This window comes from Carassius carassius, chromosome 2 (genome assembly GCF_963082965.1).
Source record: "Carassius carassius chromosome 2, fCarCar2.1, whole genome shotgun sequence".
Classification (NCBI taxonomy): Eukaryota; Metazoa; Chordata; class Actinopteri; order Cypriniformes; family Cyprinidae; genus Carassius; species Carassius carassius.
The window spans coordinates 23,798,028-23,815,934 of NC_081756.1; the positions used below are offsets into that span (position 1 = coordinate 23,798,028).

The 17,907-nt window shown below is 39.7% G+C and overlaps 1 protein-coding gene across 1 annotated transcript in view; it reads left to right on the forward strand.

Annotated features, from left to right (window-relative positions):
* The first annotated feature begins 212 nt into the window (after positions 1–212).
* Positions 213–17,907, forward strand: part of LOC132106815 (centrosomal protein of 89 kDa-like) — a 64,036-nt gene continuing 46,341 nt past the window's right edge. Inside the window, 9 exon segments of the mRNA XM_059512837.1 lie at positions 213–480; positions 686–792; positions 1,014–1,169; positions 2,026–2,212; positions 2,444–2,519; positions 3,081–3,115; positions 8,708–8,765; positions 11,778–11,888; positions 12,660–12,848. Of these exon segments, the coding sequence (XP_059368820.1) occupies positions 388–480; positions 686–792; positions 1,014–1,169; positions 2,026–2,212; positions 2,444–2,519; positions 3,081–3,115; positions 8,708–8,765; positions 11,778–11,888; positions 12,660–12,848 (1,012 nt within the window). The 5' untranslated portion in view covers positions 213–387.

Here is a 17,907-nt window from a genome sequence, read left to right on the forward strand (position 1 = left end):
GAAGTCAAAAACGCAATGACAACTAAAAACATTCTCTTTTATTTCCTTAAACACCTTTCTCCACGTGTTCATGGACTTCAGTGGACCAGACCTCCCTCTACTGGAGAACAGCCGCACTCAGACGTGGCTCGACCGTTGCTAAGAGGACTCAACGGCAACGCTGATTGGTTGAGCGTGCACAAGCGAACCAATAGGAAGAGTCGATATATTTCAAGGTTTTTCATGGAAAGCGTCTAGTTACGTGAAGTTGAGTTGAAGCTAATAAGATTTCGATAACCAATAATGTCTTTTTGACGAAAAATAAACTATAAAACGCTGTCAGTTTCTCGCTTGAAACGTTTTGCCACACGATAATTCTGAAATGCGCTCTCCTGACCATAAACCCTAATGCCACATCTCTCACCGAAACGAGCAAGTTTGTTGAGGACCATGTCATCCAAATTCAACTTCAGCTTCAGAAGAAGAGAGAAGAAAGAATTTGTAAGTCTTCTATCGCGTAAATATGATAAGTGACGTTAACATTTTGTGGTGAACTAATTTAGCTGCTGAAAAGCCTGTGTTACCTACAAAAAGACACATTAATGCAGACCTGAGTATTTATGTTGATAGCAGTGGCACTGGGTTGCTTTAACGTGAATCCTGTGATGTAGTAAATGTAATCCTGTGTGTTGTTGTGGTTGTTTAGCGGAACATAGCTCCTGGTTTGATCCCTGCTGCCACCATTGCCCCCAGACCCGCTGTTCCCCGCACTCCTCCCCCACGGAGCCCCAACCCCTCTCCAGAGAGACCCAGGTACACCCACATACTGTACCATATCCCTATCTATTCATATCACATTTGTTGTCCTCCATAATTTTTCTCATCTCTCAGTGCATTTATAATCTTGAGAGCCTAATTCACTCATCGTTAGCCATAACGTGTTATACAACTAACTGTACATACCTGTTTCAATATCTTCTCACTTTTTTGTTTAATCTGTGTAAACCTTGTAATCTTGCTGATATCTGTCACAGGTCTGCCTTGGCAGCTGCTATATTATCTTCCTCCCTGATGGGCCGTACTGTTGCCATTCCTCCTCCACGCCAAAGGTCTTACTCTGAGAGTGATTGTTCATGTGTGGACAGCCAAACTGGCTTTGAGCCCTATGCTGCCACTGCACTTTATACAAGGTATTATGGTGCACTGCTACATTGACCTTAATCTGTTATTCCTAACCATTTATTTTGCCAGTGGGACACCTTTGACAGCAAGTATTTACCTGAAGTCCCCCTGAAAGTTTAAGTTAATATTTCAATAGTTTAACAAACACATCCACATGTTCATAGTTTTCTGATGTTGGTTAAATAAAATGGTCACATGATATGGAAGTAAACAAATATGTATTTCTTTATTTGTAAGAATTTTATCTTGATTGTTTTTATTTAAACCAATTTATCTATTTTTTTTTTTTTTTTAGCATTTTATGAGTTTGATTTTGTTTTGTTACTTTTCTTACTTATCAGTAGTGACTATGTCAAAGTGATGTCCAGACTAACCCAGAATGATGGCAGAAATGTACAGTTCTAGATGATATTAAATGACATTAATGTAAGGAAAACTTGGTAGAACTGGCCCTCAAGTCATTCTAAACCCATATGATGTACTTTTTTCAATAAATGGAACACAAAAGATTATTATTATTATTATTATTTCTTTTTAAAGATTAAACTGGTGCCCTTTTCAATGTATGAAAGTGAATGACGACTCAGAAATGACAATAAAGCAACATAAAGTTGTTGTTCAGAAGACTTGAAATATAGTGCTTAAGTCATATGGACCCCTTTTATTATACTTCTGTGGTGTTTTATTGTCATTTTTGAAGTTTTGAAAACAACTACTTTAGTCTTTTGCAATTTCTCCTTTTTTAAATGGAGGGAAGAACATAATGACACAAGGGTGAGTTTCATATTTAATGCTATTTAAATATGTCAGCTTTGCTTTCTCAAGCAAAACATGTAAAATAATGTATTTGCTCTCTCACTTTAGAGACACCTGGCCAGATTCAGTGACAAGAAGACCCCCTGTGCCTTCCCCGGGACATTCTGATGATGACGAAGGGGGTGACAGTGATGAGGTGGAGTCAGATGAAGATCATGTATATCAGTCCCTTGAGAGACAGAGCAGAGCTGATGACATAAATGTTGTATACGCCGTGCCATTAAAACACAGGAAGGTACAGTTGTGAATGTGGGTTTGGTTGGATCTGTGTATGGAGTGCTTTGTCCTGTTAAGCATTTACTAATTTTCACCATGAGGTGGAGCTTCTGATTCACTCAAATCCTGCTCTTAATCAATACCTAGTCTGAGATAATAAAGAATTTAAAGAACCTGCATTAACCTGCATCATTCACATCATTATATATATATTGATATAGTTGACTGGCTGAATGAATCTCTCTTTCAGGGCAAGACCAATTCAGATGTTGGTGAAGAGACTGAAGACTCTGCATTTGATATTGTGTCTCCTCTACAGACTGAAGGTTAGAAGTAACAAAGAGTGTTAAAATATATTTATGAAAGTCATTCATGCTCAACAAGGCTGCATTTCATTGATCAAACATGCAACAAAATAGTGAAATATTACTATAATTGAATATAAGTCTTTTGTCTTTGAAAACATTTTAAAATGTAGTTTATTCTTGTGATGGCAAAGCTGAATTTTCAGCAGCCATTACTGCAGTCTTCAGTGTCATATGAAAAAAAAAGTTAAATATGTGTTAAAATCGATTTAATATGTGATTTGATGCCGCGATGAATCCGTAATATTTGATGAATAGAAAAGTAAAAAAATTAAAAGAGTATTTATTCAAAGCATAAATCTTTTGTAACAATTTAAAAGTTCTTACCGTTGCTTTTGATCAATTAAATACATCTTTATGAATAAAAGGGGATAATTTTTTTGCCAAAAGTATTGCAGTCATGGATAAAAAAATCCAATGGGAAAAAAAATTAAAAATTCCCAATGGGAAAATTTATCCCATATAAGAGCCCTGGTAATTTTGCAGCTTCATGGCTATAATTAATACAATTTTGTATTTCAGGGGAAATTGTGGTACAGGAAGGAGCAGCTAAAATGGTAAGAGAACCTCTCTTCACTTCAGATTTAATGAGAAGCTGAAGTGATTGCGCCCTATCATACACCCGGCGCAATGCTATCATACACTTTTGCTAGTTTCAGCCTGACGCAGTTCACATTTTAATGTCCTGTGCTGCATTTTTAAAATATTCTTTTAAATTTAAATGCAAATGCATTTGTGTGCCCATGGGCGTGCTGGTCTATAAAAGAGGTGTGTTCAGGCGCATTGCTATTTTGAGAAAATGAAAATAGACTGCGTCATAGACCAACTCAAACCTGGTCTAAAGTCAAAGCCGTTTTCCCATTGTTAAACAGGCAAAAGTGGATTCGGACACATCCTGAGTCGACCTGCGCTTTGGACCATGCGCTTAGATCGTTAAAACAGGGCCCTTTATTTTGATTATATTAATTCAGGGTTCAAAGCAATTTTTTTAACGCTGCTAGGAATGTAAATTATGTTGTGGATTGATCTGACTCTGGACTAAATACCATGAAGCCCCAGGGTTCAACAAACTGTCTAAAACAGGGTAAAGTTATCCTGGTATAAAAGGGTGATGTTAAGGGCAACTTTAAAATGAAAGTGACATGACACACAGCCAAGTATGGTGACCCATACTCAGAATTCATGCTAAGCATTTAACCCAATCCAAAGTGCACACACACAGCAGTGAACACACACACAGAGCAGTGGGCAGCCATTTATGCTGCAGCACCCAGGGAACAGTTGGGGGTTCAGTGCCTTGCTCAAGGGCACCTAAGTCGTGGTATTGAGGGTGGAGAGAGCACTGTACATTCACTCCCCCCACCTTCAATTTCTGCCAGCCCAAGGCTCAAACTCACAACCTTTGGGGTACAAGTCCAACTCTCTAACCATTAGGCCACATCTACGATTTTCAAATCTGTCTGCATGTTCAAGATTTGAGAAAGGAAAATGTGGTAAGACTGCTTATGTGCATGCTGCAACCAGATTTCATGATCGGTTAGGATTTAAAGTGGACATTTTATACAATTTTCACTTTTTTTTGTCCCTTTTTTTTTGCATTTAATTAGGTTTCTGCTAGCTCAGAAAACTTAAAAAAAAACATGCAGCCAGTTTGTAATGAGCTGTCTGAGTCTGAAACGGTGTCATCCAGCGTGTTGTTTTAATTTGCAGCTGGTTACTAGATAGCTCGCTATTTGAAAAAGACCACCTCCTGGCTTAAAGGATTAGTGTTCATGTCTTTCTTCAGTCGCAAAAAAAATTAAGGTTTTTGAGGAATACATTCCAGGGTTTTTAGTGGACTTCAATTGTGGCCAATGGGATGAAGGTTCAAATTGCAGTTTCAGTGTAGCTTCAAAGGGTTCTGCACGATCCTAGCTGAGGAATAGGAGTCTAGCGGAATGATCAGTTATTTTCTTAAAAAAAATACAAAAATTATTTGTAACCACAAATGCTCGTCTTGCACTAGCTCGACTTCACGCATTGCGTAGTAACATTGGAAAGGTCAAGTGTAACGTAGGCCGACCAAGTGATTACAAGTAAACGTGCCAAGCAATTCAAATGCCCTTTACAAAAAAGGGTAAAACAACAATGTCAGACGATTATGAAGTTGGAGGAGAAAATGAGATGGAGTTTTTCACCTTACACTACCATGGCTTTGGGAACTGGAGGTGCTGAAGGTGCTGCAGCACACCCCACCACAGGGCCAGGTCTGAGATTTTCCTTGTGCCCCCCGATCATCCCCAAGATGCTACATTTTTGTTATAGTTTTGTGATTATTTATTTAACTGACCACCAGAAATATACAGCCTAGTGCGGCTGTATTTTTCTTGTTCATGCAATATTACTGTAATTTTACATTCTGACATTTAAAAACCATTCACGTCCTCGTCCTTTTTGTGAGCCATTTTCTGAAGCTCAAGACAACACCCCATCCATCACATAAACACAGCTCTTTAATTGCTCTCTAGTCTCTGGTCAACCGCGTTCAAACCACTTTAGCCTAATGTAATCTATTAACTATGCACATCATACGTTTGAGACAAGTAGGCAACCATATTATGACAAAATAATTAATTTTAATATACATTTAGCCTACCCTGATCAGGTTTGATAATAAGACATTTTAAGTTTTATAACACCACATTTCCATGATTATTCAAACAACGACCAAATTATACAGTGAGCAAAGAACAGTTACATTATCAAAGAATATCACTGAATTCAGTCTAGCGTGAGTGTAAGCACTCTATAAGTTATAATCAGTGATGTTGTCTGCAGTGAATGATAGTGAATGATGAATTAATATCTTATTTATTTTATATATCTTATTCTATTAAATACTGCTTGCTCAGAGGTTTTGTCGCTTCTGATGAGAGAATTTGCCAAAGTGCTCTGACCAAAATCTTTTGCGTATCAGTGATGTTAATATTTGGTAAAATCTCCTTAAATACTGTAGTAGAAATTTTAAAGAAAAATTCTTGAACTAAAATCACAAATGTATAATGGTTCACATATAACTGTTTGGGCTGTTTAATATTAGGATTTTGTCAAAAATCCACCACCATGGTCCCGCCCTGCAACATCAAGCCCCGCCCCCCAGAATCCACCAGATAAAATATATTCCCACGGCTATGTACACTACCTTTATGAACCAGAATACACAGACGAAGAATCTTGCGTATCCTTTCCAGTGTGATTACGTCTTGTGTGAATTCACGGACGTGCATCGCAGAGCTAGTGCAAGATGTGCATTTGTGGTTAAAAAGTATAAATCTTTTTTAGAAAATGAACGATTGTTGCACTAGATATTCCTATTTCTCGGCTAGGATCATGTAGAGCCCTTTGAAGCTGCACTGAAACTGCAATTTGTACCCACTGGCAACCATTAAAGTCCTTGGAGTCATCTTTACCTGATTCGGATGCTGATCAGCATCTTATTCTGTTAAATACTGATTGCTCATAGGTTTTGAATACCACTGCTCCTCTTAAACCTAAGAAGTCAAAACCTAAAACTGAACCATGACTCAATGATAACATTCGCTCTCTGAGGCAAGCCTGTAGAAGAGCTGAACGAAAATTGGAAAAAGACAAATTGCAAATTTCATATGAAATGGTTAAAGACTGTTTTGCTTCTTTTCAGAAAGCAGTGAAGTCCACAAAGTCTAAGTATTTTTTTAATTGAATTTAATTGCAAAGAATCATCATAGTTCTAAAGCCTTATTTTCTGTCTTTAAATTCAGTTTTAAATCCTCCTGTAAATGTGATTTCAAATCCCTCAGTGTCAGTATTTGAAGATTTCTCAAGGTTTTTCTGTGATAAGATTACTACTCTGAGATCTCAGCTACAAAACCACTTGCTAATGTTTCACCTGAATTTTGCTGCTTTTCAGCCATATGGAGTGCTTTTGATCCAGTTTCTCTCCAGTCTATCAAAGAAGTTATCGACCATTTGAAACCTTCTTTTTGCTCTCTTGATGTTATCCCTCCACATATTTTAAAACAAATTTTTGACTCAGTTGGACCTAGTTTGGTGTCTTTTCTGAATAAATGTTTAGTTTCAGGGACTATACGGGATAGCCTCAAAGAAGCTATTGTGACACCTTTTCTTAAGAAACTGTTCTTGGCTGGTTCAAATCATATTTAACAAATATAAGTTTCTCTGTCAGATTAGGTAATTTTTATTCATTGCCTGCTAAACTTTCCTGTGGAGTGCTGCAGGGTTCTATTCTCGCATCCATTCTTTTTTCTTTGTATTTACTTCCTTTGGGCTCTATTTTCAGAAAGCATGGTGTATCATTTCACTGCTATGCAGATGATACCCAAATTTATCTACCTTTGAAACAAAATAAACAGCTGCTCTGGAATGTTTTTTTTTTTTTTTTTTTTTTTTTTGCATGCCTGGATGAAGTGAAAACGTGATTCTCTCAAAAAAAAAAAAAAAAAAAAAAAAAAATCAGATTGAATCAAAAACTGAGGTTATAGTCTTTGGCCCTAGTGAAAATTCAGGGAGCAGAAGTATCAATCTGGACTACCTTGCTCCTTTTACTACTTCCTGTATTAAGAACCTAGGTGTCTTCTGGGAACAGAGTATTAAATTTGATAAATAAATAAATGTTTTTTTTTAGCTACAGCTTCTCTCCAAAATTAAATCTTTTCTCTCTGTGAAAACTTTGGAGATTGCGATCCATGCACGCATTACATCTCGCTTGGACTACCGCAACTCTCTTTATCTTGGCATTTCTAAATCCTCCATCGCTCGTCTCCAATTAGTACAAATAGCCACTGATAAATTCCTTAAAGGACAACGTAAATTGGATCACGTTACTACAATTTTAAAATTGTTGCATTGGTTAACTGTGTATCTTAAAATTTAGTCTTAAAAAAAAAACTAAATTAAAAACTAAAATAAAACTCTTCTCTATGTTTTTAAATTTATAAATAATCTGGCACTAAGCTATCGGTAGCACTTTATTTTACAGTCATGTTCCTCATACAGACTATGTATTTATAGTAATTACAATAACTATGTAATAACTAGGTACTAACCCTGAACCTACCCCTAAACCTACCCTACCCCATGTAGTTACCTTGTATTACCATACTTTCTAAGTTAAATACACTGTAAGTACACTATAAGTACATGTAAATACACGCACTATAAAATAAAGTGCAACTGAATCTAATCAACTTTATCCATACAATCCTACACAAATTCTGAGGTCTGGTGATCAAAGACTACTCTCTGTTCCCAGATTATGGTTAAAGCATAGAGGTGATAGAGACTTTGCGGTTGCTGGCCCCAAGCTATAAAACAGCATTCCAGCCTATATCTGATTGGTACAGTCTTTAAATGTTTTTATATCATCTCTTAAAACCTATTTCTATTCTTTAGCTTTTAATTTATTGTGAGTTTATGATATGAATCTGTGGGTTGCCAAGTGTTCTATGTCTTTGTTTGTTCAACACTATGGTCAGCCGTGCTTGCTGCTTTTAAATGTGCTTGTGGGGGTTTGTAAATTATCAGGAAATGTTTATCCTGGAAGTGAACTAATCTTTTAAAGGAGTATGAATCAAAATCAGACAGGATGAGAGAGAGAGTGGGAAGGTGTTTAGACTGGATGTCAACAAGAGATATTTCGAACATAGAGCTATTTCTGACCCAGCTATTCAGTTATTTCTGATACAAGAGACCAGCTCAACCATTCTGATTACTTATTCAGCAAGTGGCCTTCTGATATGACCGCTAAAACATCTATACATTCTCTCACACACACACACACACACGCCCAATTAGGCCATGTGTAACTGTTCTTGGTTAATATGCAGACACACGTATACACACGAACACTGACCAGCCTGTTGCTGTCTCATATTTCCATGTCAGATCTGAATGCTACCATTCCTGTAGGTGCTTTGAGACCTTTACCAGAGGATCTGTAATCTAATTGCTCATTAGTAGAGATGAACTGCCTCTAATGATCAGGCACAGTGCACTTTTCACTATTAGATATACTTAGTAATGCAGTATGCCTTCAGTCGGTTTCATTCTGTGGTCTTTGATATTCTGCAGTAAGACACCTTTAATCAGTTAACTTCTCTCTGTCTCCATAGCAGCCATCATTGCCACGACAACCAGGATCAGGCTCTCATGGGAGCATGGCATCTCCAGGTACTTCCCGTCTGCCATACATTATCCATCACTCTACAGCAGATCATGTGCAATGTCATCTATGCTAATTTCGGAATATTTTTGTCAGTCAATGTGAAACGTGCCCCCTTTTTAAGAATCCTCAAGGCTTTGAAAGAAAAGCATAGTTTTTGTTTCATTTTGACAGAGCAAATTAAAGCTGCAGTCCGTAACTTTTGACGCTCTAGCGGTTAATAAACAGAACTGCTTGCGTCTTGCGGAAGAATATTGTAGCCGGAGCTACTTCTCTCTGTTTATGTCTATGAAGAATCACAAAGGTACCGGGTTACTCCGCAGCGGTACCCCCGAAGCAATCTAAAATAGTCTGAATATAAACACTTATTATAGATGTACCCTCGTGATTCAGGACAGGCTAAAAACACGGTTTGGAAAATGTATTCATGGTGTACTCGCTTATTATATACAATTTGTAAATCTTGAACACAAAAAATGTTATGGACCGCAGCTCTGATTGATTGTTTCTTACTGGGAGCGGATGAATTTCTGCAAATGGCAATAGGACCACTGGGAGGAGCCAGAGGAGCTTGATTTTTTTTCACAGATTATCTGTCTCCTATTCTACTGTCAGGACATAATGACAGGTTTCACAAATACATTTTTACAAAAGTTACCTACTTCAGCTTTAAGGACACTGTAAACACCTAAATGATGTCCAGTTTATTCAGGGACAGGTTTCAACAGACTGGAGACAAATGAAGTGGTTACTGTGTGATTATACATTTGTGAGAGGCTCATTGAAGTTTCCTGAAGGAAAAGAAAAAACTGAATAAAGCCTCTGCCAATTTAACTAACGTCTTCTTATTCAGCTCCTCTCACAAGCTTATTGTTGTCAGCAATGAGATGTGAGGGAGATGAGACTATAACTATAATGACTGTGAGGACAGAGACTGGAATTACCTTAACATTTGTCTTGATATATTCCTTGCTTCTCCTCTTCCCCCACTGGCCTCCACAGCCTTATCACCCTAAAAAGGAAATTGCTGTTAAGATTTAAATGCAAGTATGCTGTGTGTAGTGTTGGCATCAGGATTGTTAGCCATGAAACGCATTAACTTTTGGCCAAAAAAACAAAACAAAAGGCTACAATGCAAATGATGATCACTGTGAAGGTGCGTAGTGTGCACACCTTGCCAGACATGCTCATGCTTTGACTTAAGATGTTCTAACTCTTAAATATAATTTACTCAAAAAAATGTTTTTAAACAAGTACAATTTAACAATGTGTAACAAGTTTTGTTGTGCCGCCAACACTCATAATGCCCAGCTCACAGTTAGCTCCTGTATGTGTTTTTACATTTCTGATGGCTCCACTTGTCCTGTGACAGCCCTAATAATATATATATATATATATATATATATATATAGTGGCTTTTATATTAAATTACTAACCAATTTCATGTTTCATTGTATTGATATAGTGGAATTAGTGTTTAGTTGCACTCAAGGTCAAGTGGCAGATGGAAACAGACCAGCATTAGTTTAGCATAGTGGAAGAGGATTGCAGGAAGGATGGATTTACCCTCTGAAACAGAGCATGAAACAGCAGGTCTGGGCACTTGCTGCATAGTGTTTAATGGACAATTGACAAGCTTTTTATGAACAAGCAGACAATGGCACCCTTTACAGCAACAGAGACTTCCAGTGAAAGAAGAACTTTGCTGGAGGAGGAAATGAGGATGACCTTGAGGTCTGATTTAGGGCTGAAATGTCAGAAGCACAGACACAATCTTGTCTGTGTTTGTAATGTTAGAGACCAAAGGCACAGAAAGATCAAGGAAAATTAAATCTAGATTAGAAGCAAGGATGATACAGCACCACTAGCAGTCACAATGTGGGCTTTTCACCTTCATATCCAATTTTTAGTCTGAGGAAGTGGTTGAAGCAGGTGGGAAATCACAGAGAATTTCACTAAAGCTGTCTGTGGATGGGAAGGTGTGAAACTGTAGGGTATGGAGGGTATGAGAGTACACGTGAGGGAGAAGCAACTGCTACGAGGTTGATTGCCAATCATGTGTTTTTTGGCAAACAAGTGAATCTGAAAGATTAATGGTATAAGGAGATGTTGGAACTGGAGTTCTGGAAGGTATATAGACATTGCATAATAACAGAAGAAGAAAACTGTATTGATAAGTTGATGGCTAAGACTGCTTTAAGTTTAATATTGACATTCATTATATCTGTGTTCAGTAAATATAAAAATATGCATGCGATTTCTTTGACAAAATAGATCAAAAACGTACACTATCCTTCAAATTTTTTTTTTTAAAGAAATTAAAACTATTATTTAATGTGCCAAGTTCCTGTGGGTCAGTGGTAGAGCATTGTGTTGCACAAAAGGTTGTGGGTTAAATTCCCAGGGAACACACAAACTGGTAAAAAAATTGTTTAAAAAAATAAACGTGTAGCCTGAATGCACTATAAGTCGTTTTAGGTAAAAGTGTCTGCTAAATGTAAATTTAACAAGGATGAACTGATCAAAGTTACATTTATAATATTTACAAAAGATTTCTATTTCAAATTAATGCTGTTTATTTAAACTTTCTGCTTATGAAGGAATCCTGAAAAAATGTATCCTGTATCAAATTATTAAGCAGCACAATTAATAATGTTTCTTGTTTTTCTAAAAAAACTATAGTGTCATGTAAAATTGATTAACCATCAATAATGAATAAATAAAATTTTAAAATGTTTAAATAGAAAACAGTTATTTTAAATTGTAATAATAGTGTGTTCTTGATCAAATAAATGCACCCTGGTGAGAACAAGATACATCGGTCAAAAACATGTTGAATGGTATATAGAATTTATTTTTAATTAAGATGATTGACTACCTTGATTAACAGCTCACTTAATTATCAGTCTCACTTATTCTGTTGTACAATTACTCATTTATTTGCCCAATCAATGTATCACTCCTTAACTACTTCCCTTACCTCCATGTTTTCTAAATGTTTTTCATATTGTTTTTGTCAGAGCTTGATGTCTGGAGTGCTCAGTCTCACAGATCAGTGAATACTTCAAAAAGGAAGACCTCAAGAATGAAGGAGAGTCCAGTGAGAGGGAAAGAGAGAGACAGCAGTCCAGGTGAGGGGGCATGAACTCTACTCTTTGACATCTGACCTTTCCCGCTCTTTTGTCTATTTAATCATTTCGGAGCTAAAATCTCCTAAATCATGGGAAAGTCACTGTAACGCATGGCCCAGAGTAGATAGTTGCTTCATTTCATTGTTCCATAAATAATTATATTACTTGCTGATGCTATTTTACAGCTTAGAACCAAACTCATCCCACCGGATTTGACTAGATTGTCAGGACAATTGTACTTAAAGACTAGAGCACAAAAGATTAATGAAAGAAACTAATGAACTAGATCTCATTAGTTGTATAAGTTATTTAATAATATTAGGCTTGTCTGTCCCTCATTTGTTGTTTATGCTGCTTATTTTATTCAATTATTGTAATTTGATAAATCAGACATTAAAATCAGCCAGGCTAATAGAATTAATATAATGAGGAATCTCAACATACTATATAGCGCCAGACTCATTAATGTTGTATCCCAAACAGAATTAATATAGTCCATCTTAAAAAGAAAATCAGCCATCTTAGGAAATCTACAAGTCAAACTTTCACATGATTTGTTTGTGTCCTGCAATCCTTCCTGCTGTCCTGTCTTTCCATTTTGTGCTCCTGATAGTGGTGTGTTATGTTGTGCTGTTGCTGTGTTTTGTTTTATGCCGTTAAAAGTTCTGTTTTCATATTCTCGTGTAATGTATTTGCTTTCCTGTGCTGTGGTTTTGATTCTGCGTGTGGCTGTGCTGTGTTTTGCCCTGCCTTGTGTGTTGTGTGGTTTAGAGGCCAGTGAAGGGTTGCGCAGTACACTAGAGGTTCAGCAAGCACTTGTAAAGGAGCTGAGGGCGCAGACTCAAATTCTGGCCAAGGAGAAAGGGACGCTGGAGAAGAGATGTTTACAACAGAGTCTGCACATAGAGCATCTCCAGCTGGAGCTCTGCCACTCTCACACAGAGAGAGGAATCTCCACAGGTGCCTCCTCACTCGCTGCTATACATCCCACAGAGCTAACAGAGCCTATTCAAGATCAAAGGGATCCTTCCCCCAAAAATTACAATTCTGTCATCATTTACTTACTCTCATGTTGCTCCACATGCATACGGCTTTCCCTATTGAGTGGATTGTGAATTTTTGAAAAATATTCTGGCCACTTTTTCATTGCAATTTAAAAAACGAATGAAGACTGTGTCCTAAAATCAGAGTTTTATTATGAACTCAGAAGACTTTGGATATAGACTGCCATTTCGTCATTCTCGTTCTCTTCCCCGTGAAGATTTTGGAAGCTGTCCTCAGCAGACTTGGAGAATTATTGCTAAACAGTTTATCGACGGAGCCGCAAGGTAACGTCCCAAACGCAATATATTCTTAACGTTTGTCGAGTGACCTAACACTTAGAGTAATAACTAACGCGTCAAGGCGAGTTTTCTACTGTAAGTTTCTCTACTTATGTTTTTCGAGTTTTTGGCGCGCTCACCACGCACCAAAAAAAGTAGGAAAAAAGCTCTCGGTCGCAGCACAGCTCCGTACTAGCTGTCACGTTGTGGTGGGCTTACCGTACGAAGACAGGCTTCATGGACACTGCAAAAGAGGACAGGACTGTCCTCCTCATCCGTGTGCGTGCGGAATGTGGATTTCTGATTCACACGGTCTCTGCATCTCCTGCTTGGGTGCTAAACACGCTCAGGCAGCGTTGACCGACCCCGAGGGCTGTCCCCACTGTGCAAAGTTCTCGGTCAAAACCCGAGAGCGAAGGCTTCACGTTGCAGTAGCTGGGAAGTCGGACCCGTGCCTCTCTGCTCAACCCAGAGAGGAACCGATGGATTGTCCACAGGCCTCCAGCTCCTGGCGTGAGATGGAGAATTTGTCACCCGTCCTTCCCCAGCTGCATTGCAGATTTAAACCTGCGCACGTCCCGCAGAGCAGTTCAAAGTTGCGGTCGGAGTATGGGCTTAGCGGTTGTGGGAGAGAGAGAGAGAGAGATCGCTATGGCTGGGTTTGTCAGGCCTCTCTGACAAAGAAAAAGTGGAGTTTTTGGATGCCCCTATCGATCCGAAGGCCATGTTCGGCGTGACGGTAACAGCTATGCGTCAGCAATGTGACCTGCGGAAAAAAGAGGGAGAAGCATTCGAGGTCTCTCTCCCCAGAAAGCCGGCAGCTCGTCCTTATCACCCACGCCGTCCGAATTTCATTAACATGGAATTCTACTCCCGTTATTTTGTGATTCCCAAACGAGGGGGAGGTCTCCGTCCCATTTTAGATTTACGGGTCCTCAAACACCTCAGAAAATACAAATTCAAAATGCTTTCGCTCAGAACTTTGTGTCAAAGTATTCGTCAAGGGGATTGGTTCACCTCAGTGGACCTCCAGGACGCATATTTTCACATATATATTTTTCCTGCTCACAGGAAATATCTAAGGTTTGCTTATCAGGGCTTTAGCACCCAGGGTATTTACCAAATGTGTGGAAGCGGCTCTGACACCGTTAAGGAACAGAGGAGTCAGAGTTTCATCATATCTGGACGATCTGCTCATCTGCGCACCGTCTCCGCATCAAGCAGAGAGCGATACACACACTAGTGACGCATCTGGAGAGATTAGGTTTCAAGATAAACCAAACGAAAAGTTGTCTTATTCCTTCACAGGAAATAGTCTACTTGGGTCTCAGGTTGAATTCAGTGAGGTTTCGAGCGTTCTTATCAGAAGAGCGCATCAAAACATTTCTCAACTGCCTCTCCCTCTTTCAACGAGAGAGTTTAGTCTCTTTCCGAATGGGTCTTCGACTACTGGGTCTGATGGCCTCAACAGTGTCAGTGGTTCCCCTGGGACTGCTGAGAATGAGGGAGTTTCAGAACTGGACAGCAGGATGTCCTCTGGGTCCTGTACTATTGAGGAAAGTGGTGACAACAGATGCATCTCTCACGGGCTGGGGGGCAGTGTTCGAGGGCAGAACAGTGAGGGGAGTTTGGTCTTCGGCACTGAGAGAGAACCACATACATTTTCTAGAACTACTTACAGTGTTACTAGCTCTGAGACATTTTGTGCTTTTTCTCAAGAATCATCACGTATTGGCCAGGACAGACAATACAACGGTGATAGCCTACATAAACCGACAGGGAGGAGTGCGTTCTCACAAGCTCCATTTGTTTGCGAAAGACCCGATTATGTGGAGCAGGAGGAACCTCCTGTCATTACGCACGACGCATGTTCCAGGAATAATGAACAGGGGAGCAGACTTACTGTCCAGAGGGAATCCTCTGTACAGGGAGTTGAGACTCCACCCCCAAGTTATGATCATGGTGTGGCAGAGATTCGGCCAGGCCGCCGTAGATCTCTTCGCATCGCGCAAAGATGTGCAATGTCCCCTGTTCTTCTCTCTGGTGGACAACGATGCACCGTTAGGTGTGGATGCTCTAGCCCACGAGTGGCCAGACGTATTACTTTACGCTTTCCCTCAGTTGAGCCTGATCGAGCCGACACTACAAAGGGTTCGGGAAAGAAAACATGTAATGATTCTGATCGCGCCATTCTGGCCGGGGAGACTTTGGGTAGCAGAGTTTGCGCAACTGCTCTACGACCCGCCATGCCCTTTACCAGCGCTCAGGGATCTCCTCTCACAAGCACGGGGGGAAATATTTCACCCTTCCCCTCAGAAACTAGCTCTCTGGGCCTGGCCCGTGAGAGGCTAAATCTGGATGCAGCTGGGTTACCTTCAAAAGTGATTGAGACAATTCAGAACATGAGGGTTGCCTCAACGCACTCTTTATATAATCTCAAATGGAGGGTGTTTGAAGGTTGGTGCACAGAAAGGAACATTGTTCCTTTCTTGTGTTCAGTTTCGGATGTGCTGGTCTTTTTACAGGACCTTCTAGATAAGGGCAGAGCCTTTTCTATGGTTAAGGTTTATCTGTCGGCTATCTCGGCATGTCATGTGGGTATTAACTCGGGTACTATTGGCCAGCACCCTCTCGTCTGTCGATTTATGAGAGGTGCACGTTGGTTACAACCAGTATCGAAGCCGCTGGTCCCGCCCTGGGACCTGTCCGTGGTTCTGAATGCGCTCTCAAAAGCCCCTTTTGAACCCATTGATAAAATTGCCTTGAAGCTATTAGCTCTAAAGACTGCTCTGTTGCTCGCTCGCACTACAGCAAAAAGGGTGAGTGAACTACATGCTTTATCAGTTCACTCCTCATGTATGATGTTCGCTCCGGGTGTTCAAAAAGTCACTTTTAGAACTAACCCTGCGTTCGTACCCAAAGTGTTTGATCATGCTGGGGCAGTTCAATCAGTGAACCTGCTAGCTTTTCATCCACCACCCTTTGCATCCCCAGAGGAGGAGAGGTTGCACACTTTAGATCCTGTTCGTACTGTGGCGCAAATCCAAAAATACTACTGACCTTAATGTGTATCAGTCACTCCTATCTTCCTTCTCTGCTAATGTCTCCACTGCTATAATGAAATACTACCATAACAAAATTAACAATTCGTCTAACTCTCGCATGCTTTTTAAAACATTTTCCTCACTTCTTTGTCCTCCTCCTCCACCTCCTGCTTCATCTCTAATAGCTAACGACTTTGCAACGTTTTTCAATAATAAAATTAAACACATTAGTGCACAATCTTCCACACCACAATCAGTCAAGCTCATATCACCAGTAAACATACACTCATTTACATCCTTCTCTTCACTCTCTGAGCCAGAAGTCTCAAAACTCATCCTTTCTAATCACCCTACTACTTGCCCGCTTGATCCTATTCCATCTCATCTCCTTCAATCCATTTCTCCTGCAGTTGTACCTGCACTCACTCACATCATCAACACATCCCTCCACACCGTTGTTTTTCCTCATCATTTAGGCACGTATAACTCCACTACTACAACCCATCTCTTTTAGAGAACTACAGACCAGTTTCCCTTCTTCCTTTCATTGCAAAAACACTTGAACGAGCTGTGTTCAACCAAGTCTCTACATTTCTCACAAACAACAACCTCCTTGACAGCAACGAATCTGGCTTCAGAAGTGGACATTCAACTGAGACGGCCTGGCTCTCAGTTGTTGAAGCTCTAAGACTGGCAAGAGCAGAATCCATATCTTCAGTACTTATCCTGCTTGATCTGTCCGCTGCTTTTGACACGGTTAACCACCAGATCCTCCTATCAACCCTACTGGCAAAAGGTTCTCAGGAACCACACTTCAATGGTTTGAGTCTTACCTATCAGATAGGTCCTTCAAATTATCTTGGTGAGGTGTCCAAGTCACAACATCTAACTACTGGGGTGCCTCAGGGCTCAGTTCTTGGACCACTTCTCTTCTCTGTCTACATGGCATCATTAGGTTCTGTCATTCAGAAACATTGCTTTTCATACCACTGCTATGCTGATGACACTCAACTCTACCTCTCATTCCATCCTGATGATCCGATGGTTGCTATTCGCATCTCAGCTTGTCTAACAGACATTTCTTCCTGGATGATGGACCATCACCTTCAACTCAACCTTGCCAAGACAGAACTGCTTGTGATTCCAGCAAACCCATCGTTTCCTCACAATTTCACCATCAAGTTAGGCACATCAACCATAACTCCTTCAAAAACAGCTAGAAGCCTTGGAGTTATGATTGATGATCAGCTGACTTTCTCAGACCACATTGCTAAAACTGTCCGATCCTGCAGATTTGCTTTATTCAACATCAAGAAGATCAAGCCCTTTATTTCGAAACATGCTGCACAACTCCTTGTTCAAGCTCTTGTTCTGTCCAGGCTGGACTATTGCAATGCCCTCTTGGCAGGTCTTCCAGCTAATTCTATCAAACCTTTACAATTAATTCAGAACGCGGCAGCAAGATTAATTTTTAATGAGCCAAAAATAATACACGTCACACCTCTGTTTATCAATTTGCACTGGCTTCCAATAGCTGCTCGCATAAAATTCAAGGCATTAATGTTTGCCTACAAAACTACCCCTGGCTCTGCACCCATTTACCTAAATTTGTTACTTCAGACTTATGTGCCCTCTAGAAGCTTGCGTTCTGCA